The sequence below is a fragment of the Vespula vulgaris genome, chromosome 21 (genome assembly GCF_905475345.1).
Source record: "Vespula vulgaris chromosome 21, iyVesVulg1.1, whole genome shotgun sequence".
Classification (NCBI taxonomy): domain Eukaryota; kingdom Metazoa; phylum Arthropoda; class Insecta; order Hymenoptera; family Vespidae; genus Vespula; species Vespula vulgaris.
Genome location: NC_066606.1, coordinates 2445211 through 2457713, shown reverse-complemented (window position 1 = coordinate 2457713; position 12503 = coordinate 2445211). Strand labels below are relative to the sequence as shown.

At 26.5% G+C, this 12503-nt stretch overlaps 3 protein-coding genes across 4 annotated transcripts; 1 reads left to right on the top strand and 2 right to left on the bottom strand.

Annotated features, from left to right (window-relative positions):
* Positions 1-553: 553 nt before the first annotated feature.
* On the bottom strand, positions 554-2048 carry LOC127071203 (uncharacterized). Its single transcript, XM_051010223.1, has 4 exons — positions 1869-2048; positions 1428-1784; positions 922-1338; positions 554-816 (listed from the first exon to the last, which is right to left on the bottom strand). The coding sequence occupies exons 2-4, from the start codon at positions 1773-1775 to the stop codon at positions 751-753; spliced, it is 831 nt and encodes a 276-aa protein (XP_050866180.1). The 5' UTR covers positions 1776-1784; positions 1869-2048; the 3' UTR covers positions 554-750.
* A 465-nt stretch (positions 2049-2513) lies between these two features.
* On the top strand, positions 2514-10244 carry LOC127071185 (cytoplasmic aconitate hydratase-like). Of its 2 annotated transcripts, none has more exons than XM_051010150.1 (15): positions 2514-2653; positions 3312-3401; positions 3613-3779; positions 3887-4032; positions 4268-4661; positions 4748-4919; positions 5051-5268; positions 7924-8083; positions 8169-8389; positions 8466-8622; positions 8735-8970; positions 9089-9225; positions 9307-9454; positions 9533-9699; positions 9813-10244. In XM_051010150.1, exons 1-15 carry the CDS (start codon positions 2617-2619, stop codon positions 10063-10065), a joined length of 2703 nt encoding a protein of 900 aa, XP_050866107.1. In that variant the 5' UTR covers positions 2514-2616; the 3' UTR covers positions 10066-10244. The 2 variants fall into 2 exon arrangements, with proteins under 2 accessions (XP_050866107.1, XP_050866108.1); XM_051010151.1 differs by lacking the exon at positions 2514-2653 and adding an exon at positions 2676-2812.
* On the bottom strand, positions 9723-12405 carry LOC127071199 (F-box/WD repeat-containing protein 4). The gene is made up of 7 exons (XM_051010215.1): positions 12196-12405; positions 11729-12007; positions 11512-11659; positions 11283-11446; positions 10956-11084; positions 10734-10881; positions 9723-10649 (listed from the first exon to the last, which is right to left on the bottom strand). Exons 1-7 carry the CDS (start codon positions 12393-12395, stop codon positions 10479-10481), a joined length of 1239 nt encoding a protein of 412 aa, XP_050866172.1. The 5' UTR covers positions 12396-12405; the 3' UTR covers positions 9723-10478.
* Between the last annotated feature and the right edge of the window lie 98 nt (positions 12406-12503).

Sequence of the window (12503 nt, the reverse complement as noted above, 5' to 3'; positions counted from 1 at the left end):
TTCTGTTTTTTAGCATCTATGACTTCATATATAAGTTACACGTTTCTACACTCATCCATTAGGTTTCATACCAAAGACAATTATTGCTTTATTTATTTAAATTTATAGATTATATCATAAATAAAAAATGTGTTATATTGTTTAATTATCCTATACTACAGTCTTTAAGATATAAAAGACAACAGATATAAATAAGAAATGAAAAATTTATGAAAGACAAACAGTTATCCAAATTTGAAAATGTTTATTTCATTCAAGTTGTTATAGAGACATCATTTAATGTGTTTAACATATTAATACAAATGTAGATAGTGCCATTTGATTTTAATAGTGCTCTTTATTAAAGAGTACTTTTATTTAGGGACCAATATTAAAATTACTTTATATTATATTTGATTAAAATGTTATTTGTTTAATGTCTGCTACAATGCATAATATATCAATAATTATTGTATATTGATTGTAAAAAACATTTTTTATATAACCTATTCCTTTTATTATATTTATTCAAATATACAATAACCCAACATAGAATACAATATTCATTTACAATTATCTTAAAATTATTTTCATTATATATTTATCTGTTACATAAAATAATAAAACAATAATACATTCTATGTATTAAAACATTATATAAAATACTTATATTAAAATACCATATATATTTAAAAATAATTATATAATTGCAAAATTTGTTATAAAGATTATTGCATATTGAAATACTTTATCTTATAAAGATATAGAATATTATTTTAACAGATTGTTTAATGTTTTATTATGGTTCCCTGGTTTTCCATTTTTATTAAGATTATTCTGAAATAACAAATTAAAACCGTTTATAATACCAAAATATATATTGAAATAGAATTTATAACAAAATATAATCTTTGTATGTTTGTGTTAAAAGAGATAACTCACCATATTTTTATAGCATGGTTTATTCTGGCTTGATGCAACATTTCGACAAGATATTTCAAAATGATGCAGTTCACCACAATTTTTACACTTGTAATTCCAAGCTGGACATTGTCTTATTTCATGTGTACTTTTACATCTCCAACAAGATTTCTTTTGTGAAACATTAGAAGATTCTGTTTCTTTAGAAACTGGAATTGGTTTATTTTTTTGTTTAGGTAAAGCTGTAGAATTTGTAGTAGAATTACTTTCTAATGTTGCAATTCTATGATTTTTATAAATTTCTATAATTTTTTCACAATTAAGATTATCTTCTTGCAAATATTTTTTGCGTAATACTTTATCCTTAGCATGAAGAACGACAACATCTATTATTAAACTTTCTTCCAAATTATCAAATTTACATTCTTTTGCTTTCTCCTATAAAAATAGAATTAATATTAATTGTATAAATGTTCATTAAGTGGTTATATAATAACTAATGTAAAATATTATTATATCTAATATACCTTTAAACTTTGGATATAATTTTCTATTGTTTCATTGCTTTTCATAGAGCTATTAAAAAATTGATATCGTCTTTCTATTTCCTTTCGTGGAGGATTATGATATTCATCTATTTTTTTTATTATTATATCCAAATTATCTTTATCATTTGGGTGGTTAAATGATATCTTTGATATTATTTCTAAACCTACTGGTCCTATAAAATTTTTGAAAAGATTTGCCTTATAGTATTCTGGACGAGACATATGCCCAAGCAATTTCATGAAGATAAGAAATTCTTCTTTCCAAAGAAGCCAGGTCTTGGGCGAATTATTACTTAAAGGTTGTGGTGGTCTGATGTGATTTTCCATATTGTAATACTTTAATGGTTCAAACAAATTTGTTAATTATATAGGTATGTAAAAAATAATGTAACGTAAAATTAAAGTTTTGTAATAACTTACATTTTATAAAAAGAGAAATTTGATCTATTAGAATATATTCTATTTTATTATAAAAGAAACAACACAGGAAACAAAGTTACAACTACAATTAATGAATAAAAAAGTAAAAACGCAAAAAGATTTTTATCTTATTTCAACAAAATGGGGCTTTTTCTCATGTCAGTAACTGTAGGAAACTATAAAGAACTAAATTTATATAAAAAGTATACAGATTTAATGTCTTATCGCTCATTGGTTTGCTCCTATCGTTATCTACGTTGAACATTATAAAATATTCAAGGATAAATCACTTCTAAATATAGTATTCAAACATAAATCATTCTTTTCCAAAGAGGTAAATATCTATTTTTTCGAATTCAAATTAGATATGATCTATAGAATGTTTATGCAACTGAAGTAGATAATAGATGTTTTCAACTCAAACGTTTTACTTTTTTATTATATTTTTCAAGATGTTTATGGTAAAAATCAAAAGATACTAAATATATTAGAATAAAGTACAAGTTAACTTTTATTAATTTTATCTTATAATATATATTTTTTAAATATTAATTTAAGAAATAAATAAAATGGATATAGTAGTGTTTCTTTATACAAATTATAAGATCTATGTTTGAAACTGTGCTTTGTTGTATTCCTCTCCAGAGGGAGATCGTGTAACCAATGGTTGCACTTCAAAGTGCACGCAATACTGTTACTGATTAATTTCTTTCATTATTTTGTCATGAAAAATCACAATTGAGTTTGAATGGACGACGTGACTGAAGCAACGACGGTCATGGCTGGTGGGTTGAAAGTTTCATATTCGTTTACCAATCTTATTACATTTTCTTTATTTTTTTTTGACATATTTTAACAATTATTCATTTTTTTTTATTAAAATGTATACCATCAAATATATAACGAATTTATTTGAAATATACATAAAATTATGAGTATGCTCGGTATGCAGTTTTTTTTATTTAGAAGATTTAAAATTAATCGTATTATTAACACAATGAGATATTCATCTGGTAAATAGACAGCTATCATTCATATGTAGATTTATTGTCAAATATTTAAAAATATTTTTCTGTAAATTAAATATTTTATAATACTACATTCTTTATATATGCAACTATATTCTGCTTAATACAATTGTATACTTTTTATATTATTTTATATTTTTATTAGTAATAAAAATATTGGAAGATATATATATGTACATATATATATATATTTGTATATATAATAATATAATAATAAATTTATAATTTATTACAAGATAATTTATAATTTTTTTATTTATATCTATATAACTATATAAGATATTTTAATATCTATATAAGATGTTTTATATAACTCTATAAGATATTGATGCTGTCTATATAATCGAAATTTGATATTTTAATCTTTTGTTCTAATAAACTGTATTAAACAATAATTAATATTGTTTATGTTCAGATAAAAATCCCTACAAGCAGTTGTTGAAGACTTTAGAAAATAATTCAACGTATCGTTATTATGATGTTACTCAACTAGGAGAAAAATATGGTATTTATAATATTATTTAAAACATTATAAAAAAAAGAAGGTATTTATAGTATTATTCATAATGTTATTAGCAATCAAACTTTTGGATATAATAAAATTTTTATATTAAAATAAAAAATGTAAATGATTTAGTCGATACGAAAATATAAAAAAAAAAAAAATGAATATGACTTAGTTAATATGTGTTCTTTCTTTTCCTTTTTTTTTTTAGATCGTCTACCATTCTCAATAAGAGTTTTATTAGAGAGTTGTGTAAGAAATTGCGATGGATTTCAAGTGAAAAAAAGTGATGTTGAAAAACTTATTGATTGGGAGATTAATCAAACGATTCCTGAAGGAGTTGAAATAGCATTCAAGCCATCTAGAGTAATTTTACAAGTACATATTGAAATCTTTTAATAAAAACTTTGGATTAAATTATATTATAAATTATATTATATAATTCTTATTATTATTAATAATTTGTACTTTACATTTTTTTACAGGATTTTACTGGAGTTCCAGCAGTTGTAGATTTTGCTGCTATGAGAGATGCTGTTAAAAGATTAGATGGTAATCCTGATAAAATAAATCCTATTTGTCCTTCAGATCTTGTGATTGATCACTCTATACAAGTTGATTTTACTAGAAGGTAATTATTATTTTTGCTAGTAATGGTAATGGTAATTATTTCTATGAAAAATAAAATTTAATTACTTCAAATACATTAATAAATTTAATAGAACATGTCAAATACTCATAATACAATAATATATTATATTATCATTATATGTAATAATTAAACATACATATGTAATAATAATAATTAAACATACATATATAATAATAATTAAACATACATAATAATAAAAACTATATATTTGTAGTCCAGATGCATTGAAAAAAAATGAAGACATGGAATTTGAAAGGAACAAGGAACGTTTTACCTTTTTAAAATGGGGAGCTAAAGCATTTGAAAATATGTTAATTGTACCACCAGGAAGTGGTATTGTGCATCAAGTGAATTTAGAATATTTAGCCAGGATAGTATTTGATAGCAATAGTCTTCTTTATCCTGATAGTGTGGTTGGAACAGATTCACATACGACTATGATTAATGGTCTTGGTGTCCTTGGATGGGGTGTTGGAGGTATAGAAGCAGAAGCTGTTATGCTAGGTCAAGCAATGTCCATGTTAATACCCAAAGTTGTTGGTTACAAGTTAGAAGGTGTTTTAAATCAATATGCAACTTCAACAGATTTGGTACTTACTATTACAAAGGTCTGTAAATAATTTAATATTTCTAAAATTTTATAAAGTAAGAAATATAATGTTTCTAATAAATAAAAAGAACTGAATATTTATAGAATCTTCGCCAAGTAGGTGTTGTTGGAAAATTTGTAGAATTTTTTGGCTCTGGTGTATCACAATTGAGTATAGCGGATCGTGCGACAATCTCTAATATGTGTCCTGAGTATGGAGCCACAGTTGGATATTTCGCAGTGGATAAAGAGAGTTTAGCATATCTTAGACAAACTAGTAAGATATTGAAATAATTGTGGTTCTTAATTAAGCACAAATATTTATTATAAATATAAGTTAAAAGAGATCTACATTGAAATTGTAATGTTAAGATAGAATTAAAAATATTTTTAATTTTTATTTTGTAGATCGTTCAGAAGAACATATTGCGAAAATTGAGAAGTATCTGAGCGCTGTACATATGTTAAGAGATTACGACGATAAGAAGCAAGATCCTATATTTTCTGAAGTTATTTACTTGGACTTAAATACTGTAGTATCCTGTGTCAGTGGCCCAAAAAGACCTCACGATCGAGTTTCTGTACGTGACATGAAGACAGATTTTAAAAGCTGTCTTTCCAATAAGGTGAGATTAATACAACGATAAAAACATTTCTAGTCATAAAATATAAATTTAAAAATATAGAGAAGCGATGATAATAATACAGTATTGATATAGAGCAAATATAACCCAGTGACGGTTAATTAATCTCGTCAATCTAAATTATATTTGTTTTATATCATACTTGAAAATATGGCTGATAAATGTTAGCATAATTCCCAGACAACAAGTTTCAACTTAATCATTGATTATTAACATAAAAGTATAATCGAATATTTCAAAGAAAGATTAAATGAAAAGGTTCTGGGCAATTAGAGCTGTGATATGATATTGTGAAAAACATATCACAGCAATAGTTCCCGCAGACCCAAGTCATTTTAAATTAATGAATCTTTAAGCTTCTTTTTTCTCTCTTCTATTCGAAAATTCATCGATGTTATGTCCTATATATTTCATCCCGCTAATCTAGCTTTATGACCTTAAATTTACCATATAGCTAGATTACCAAAGAAAAATAAACAAGACTTTTTTGTTTAATCAATATAGTGCAATTATTCAGCGTAATTTCTTGCCGTCGAGGACGAGTATTTCGATCTAGTCACAATTTAATTATAACTTTGTCACTGGATCTATACTTCGTCTCCGACGACAATCCAACAAATTTATATCCTTGATATTTGACGATTGGAGTAACAAGTAGAGACAGATGTTGGATAAATCCTACCCGGTGAGACATTTTATTAGTCAAACCGGAAGAGAATTCATCCAACGGCAATCTCTTCAATTTTTTTTTTTTATCCTTTTAATCTCATATTCAATTAATGCAATATTTTTCGTAATATGTGTCGCTGAACAAATACTTACAATAAAATTCCACTTGTTGTATTCCTCAAAAATATATCGAAATTTCAAGTGATCTCGTGAATGATTATTTCTCATATGAAAATAAATATTCACCATTTATATAAATCAAGAAAGATCAAAGTTAAAAATTAAAAATATGATTTTTAAAATGAAAAACGTTAAACAATGACTGAGTTATTAAATGCTTACATATGGTGCGCGTTGTATTGTTATCCGTATACTGAGGACCTTAGCTTACGGCTCCGAAATTTATACTTCTTGGCCCAACTTCCCCCACCTCTTAAGTCCCAAGAATAATGTCGTCAAAAATACCTTCAAGTTGTCAGAATTTCAGAAATTACGAACTTACAAACTTGTCTTTATAAACACTGCGCATGTTCGTTCATTAGCTTGGACACAATGATTCATAAATCATTTACGTTTTAAAAGGGGATGAATTTTCAATTTTTCAAATAATCGGTAATTCGGTAATTCAAGTAATTGAAATGAATTGTTGATCAATTTTTTTTTAAATATACAACGTCAATATAATATTACGCTTTTACGATAATAAGATATTTGATGAATCCTCGGTAATTTTGTTAATATGCTGACTTACCATTTGTTCGATCGTTCTTAGATATTTTCACGTTTATATAAAATTCCAGATATAACACGATATCCTTTAAATTAATTTGAATGTTTACTTCATGTAAATTTGACGAAATATTCGTATTTTTATCTTCCCTTTAATCATTCAATTTCACATGATTGTCATGTAAAATTGAAAATACATACGATAAATTTATAATTTGAATATGACATTGAAAAAAAAGAAGAGAAAAAAAAATTAGAAAAAATAAAAATAATTAATTGTTCTTATTGAATACGTTATTATACGTTATTATATTTTTATATTTTATTTATAAATATATTAAAAAATATATAAGCAAATAGATTGACCATACAATCGAATTTCTTTAGGATTAATTTAAAGAAATATTTTTTTTTCACTCGCTAATTGTCGAGCTTTAGAAGTCTTCACGACCTAATAGAAATCGCTGATACTACATTTTCTTTTTAATTTTGCACAGTTCACATATTTCGTTCGAAACGACTGTCGTATTCGTTTTGCACGTATCATGCGTACTTGAATAGATTTGAATTAGCTTCGATCATTTGTATTATCATCTTGAATATTATGAAAAAATAATTTATCATAAATATATTGTCAAGTTGTAAAGTATTACATTACTTTTTATTCGCTCTATGAACGATGACAATACGATTACTTCGTAAGCAGAAATGAATAATAGTCCTTGGAGAAAAATGAAAATTATTTTATATAATATTTCAAAATTATCTATATATAATATTTAAAAATCTCTTTTGATAATCTTCGTTTCTACAAGATATTTCCTGAGGAAATGACAATAACGATACGGATATCGTATTTTCTAATCTGTATTCATTAACGACTTTTTAATGAAGTTGTTTAACGTCATTCTAAAGAAATTAGTCATTAAATTTATGAATATTGAATACTGATTATCTTGAAGATCATCCGTGAAAGGAAATTTTTCAAAATTGTCTGTTATAATTATTTTTTATTTTTTATGTTTTATTTTTTTTTAACTTTTATTTCTTTTTCTTTTTTTTTATTTATATATTTCTCATTTTAATTAATTACTCTATTACTTGTGCAAATCTATTTTTAAATGATACAATAAAATTTACATTACTTTATATCAATAAAATTATATTCTCAAAAAGTATAATTAATCGATTTAAAAAAACAAACAAACAAACAAAAGAAACATTAATTTTATTTTTCAGATAGGATTCAAAGGATACGGTTTAAGTAAGGAAAAATTGGATCATGTCGGTATGTTCGAGTACGAAGGAAAAGATTATAAGTTAAGACACGGATCGGTGGTTATTGCAGCAATCACCAGTTGTACGAATACTAGTAATCCCAGTGTTATGCTCGGAGCAGGTAAATAATTAAACTATAACAGAATTTTTTTCTGCATTTTTCTTTTAGATATTTAAAACAAAAAAATATTCGACGATCATTTAAGGTCTTTTGGCTAAAAAAGCTGTTGAAGTTGGATTAACGGTAGCGCCATATATAAAAACATCTTTATCGCCTGGTTCTGGTGTAGTCACATATTATCTTCAAGAAAGTGGTGTTATTCCATATTTATCAAAATTGGGCTTTGATAACGTCGGTTATGGATGTATGACTTGTATTGGTAATAGTGGTCCACTTCCAGAAGCTATAGTAAATACTATAGAAAAGGTATATCAATTTGATCGGTTAAAAGTATTTTTTTTTTACTTATCTTTTTTAACTTTCTGACTATGTTTCATTTTAGAACGAACTGGTGTGCTGCGGCGTATTGTCTGGAAATCGAAATTTCGAAGGCAGAATTCATCCAAATACACGAGCAAATTATTTGGCATCGCCTCTTCTGGTTATCGCATACGCTATCGCTGGCACTGTCGATATAGATTTTGAAAAAGAACCTTTGGGTATGCGACTTTCTTATGATATTAATGAAATATATTTTAACTTTATCGTATTCTTAATAATAATAATAATAATACAAATAAATCACATAAATGTTTTTCTCTCGTGCAATAGGATATAAGAAAGACGGAACAGCTATATTTCTCCAAGATATATGGCCTACAAGAAAGGAAATACAAAGCGTCGAACAAAAATACGTTATACCAGCTATGTTTAAAGAAGTATATGAAAAAATTGAAAAAGGTAGCAGCAGTTGGGCAAACTTGGTAGCTCCTGATGGTAAATTATATCCTTGGGATATTAATTCCACATATATTCAAAAACCACCATATTTTGATAAGCTCGAGAAGGTGGGTCGGTCATACGTATTCATGGAACTATACGCTTTGGTTTTTATATGGGAATTAAGGAAAAATTGATCGTTTCTCTTATCTTCCAATATATACTTTTTCTTTTTATATGATTTAGGAGATTCCTAAAATAGAATCTATTATTAACGCACGCGTACTCTTGAATCTCGGAGATTCTGTAACGACTGATCACATTAGTCCTGCTGGTAGCATTGCACGTAATTCTCCAGCAGCGCGATATCTTTCGAGTCGTGGGTAAGTTTTGATAATTATTTTTCGATTAAAAAAAACGTAAAATAACAATAATTTCTCTATTTATATTTGTCATATTTTCAGATTAACACCAAAAGAATTTAATTCTTATGGCTCACGTAGAGGAAACGATTCTGTTATGATGCGAGGAACTTTTGCAAATATACGTTTGGTTAATAAATTTATTGGGAAACCTGGACCACGAACAATTTATATTCCAACTAACGAAGAGGTATTGCTCGTATTGTATTATTTACATATTTATATAATTTGTAAAACTTCGATAATATTGCGAGACCATATCTTTCAGATGGATATATTTGATGCTGCAGAAAAGTACAGAAAAGATAAAACTCCTTTAATATGTTTAGTTGGTAAAGAATATGGTTCTGGATCTTCTAGAGATTGGGCTGCAAAGGGACCATACCTTCTTGGGATACGAGCAATAATAGCTGAGTCTTATGAAAGAATTCATAGGTGATTATAAAATACACGCAATCTTGTCTTTATAATCTATTCAATTAAACAATATATTATATCTATTAATAATACAACTAATGCATTTTTTTTTTTTTTTTTTATTTCAACAGGTCTAATCTTGTAGGAATGGGCATTATACCGCTACAATATCTTCCAGGTCAAACTGCAGAATCGTTAGGATTAACTGGTCTAGAAAAATTTAACATCATTCTTCCTAACGATTGTCAACCTGGTCAAAATATTACAGTAACAACTGATCAAGGAAAACAATTCGAAGTTATTGTACGTTTTGATACAGAAGTCGACTTAACTTATTATCAACATGGAGGTATTCTTAATTATATGATCAGAACAATGCTCTGATAAGTTTTTTCATAAAGTCAAATGTGTATAACTTCAATGGAAAATGTTACTTAAGCAGATACTTAACTCATGCTTGATTTTAAAATAATTTTAAACTAATAATTGTTGGTGTATATTATTGTTAAAGGTGATATGGTATAAAATTGTTTATATTTTAAAATATATTATAAAAACGTTAAGAGATCATGAATTTGGAAGATGCATCTCTGAAATTAGTTTTGTATACCATTAACGATATATTCATGTAATGTATACATTTAAAACATCGGTGTTGTGTAAACATATTTTTAGAATTTTTATTTTGACCACGTTTACAATTATAAATTTTTCTTCCAATCAGGCATATTTAGCATTAAGAATTGTATAAATTATTTAAAATTTCTTATAATTTATATATTATCATGGTCGTGAAACTAAACATGAACAAATTCATATGTCAACATTTCTCTGTAATTAATTTCCTCATAAGAATATCCTGAGAATGTGAGTTCAGCTAAGTGTTGATCTGTTGCACCATAAAGATGACAACTATCAAAACTGATACTATAAATAGGACTTGACATTCGTAAGTTCATGAAGTAAAGCTATAAAAAAAAAAAAAAAAAAAAAAAAATTGCAAATATTATTTGATAAATGTAAAGATATTTTTAAGTGACATAAGGCATTACCTGTATATAGTGTTTCTGTCTTTGATCCCATAAAACAGCTTTACAGTTAAATTGTGTTCCGGAAACTAAAGTATGCTGATAATCTGAAGAAATACAATACAATGTTGCACTTGTAGGATCAGCCCATGAAGATACACACATTCCACATCTATAAAAGATAATGGTAATTAATAAAATACTAATCATCAAAAAAAAGAAAAAAAACGGAAAATGTATATTTACCTCATATCCCATTTTCTAATATAAGTATCATATCCACATGTAAGCAGAGTATGTGGATTATCCCAAACCATGTCTAATATTCCTGCTCCTCGTCTCCAATTGTGTTTTACTAAATCTGATATACTGCAACTAAAACATGCTTTGATAAGATGGATAAATCCTTGTTCGTATTACAAACATAAAAATTTTGATAAGTACGTAATGAAATATTTATAAAAGTAATGGAAATTCTCTATTGTTACACATTATTAACATTAATAATAAAATTATTATATTATTACATTGCTATTATAAATGCTTAGTGAACAAAGCTTAAAGTATACTTACCATTCAATATCAAATATGTTTAGAGGTGGTCCATCACCATTTCCAGATGAACCTACGGCAAATTTTAATCCTGTTGGGTCAGCTACGACAGACCATATCCTATCTCTCACGTTTATACTTGCCAAAGCTGGTTCGGTGTATCTTCTATTGGGTAATTTCCAAACCTGAATATGCATGACTTTCTAATTTAGTTTTCCTTTCACAAAAGACATAGTTTTTACACGCTTACTTTTACTATTCCATCTCCAGCACCTGATACAATAATTTGACCAATTTTATCTACAGCATTCACATCAGATGAGTGTGCCCTATCTATACTGAAGCAAATATGATCATCTCCTCGTTTTGCCTTAGTCCAAAATTTCAAACTACCATCTCTAGAATAGAATAAGAATATAATAACAATATTTTCTTTGTTAAAATATAAATTTCTATAAAATCTTTACCTATGTCCAGATACAATATATTCATCTTTTACAACAAATTTGCAAATATCGCTTCCGATATCATTTTCATTAAAAACAAGTACAGTTCCTCTAAGAGGCTCACTCCGTCTAAAACCACAAAGTCTATCACCTCCGCTCCACCATAATATATCATCGGTTAATTGTAACCATGGCATCAGCTTTGCTTTTTGTGAAAAAATGAATTTTTTCTTATAACGTCCATACTGCCAGTTGTGGGAAACATGCCACTTTTTACGGAGGCATAATAACGGATTACATCTGTGTAGAAAAAAAATTAAAAAAAAAAAAAAAAAAAAAAAAATATAAAAAAGAATATCAGACCTATAATACAAATATGTATTCACGTAAATATTTATTAATTCTCAATAAATTTCTACGTAAAACTTAATTTTAATATATTACGAACGTATTTCAACAGATAAAAGTTAAATAATTAACCTACCAACCTTTCACGAAATTTCGCTGAAGCTTGATTCGTCACGAGCGGTTGATTACTCCTCTTTTTCCAAAGAGTATCATCGTGTATGATATCATAAAATCGTGTACAAACTTCACTGAGTCGAACCAAATCGAAGGCATGACAATAATTAAAAATTAAGATCAGAACATCGGACGGTAAACTGTCCAAGCGCCAAACACCTGTCATCTTTGTCACGTGATCAGTTATCTTTGTCTCTGATGTATTTTGCCGTTATATATATATATATATATATATATATATATATATATATATATATATAGGCATTAATTATTA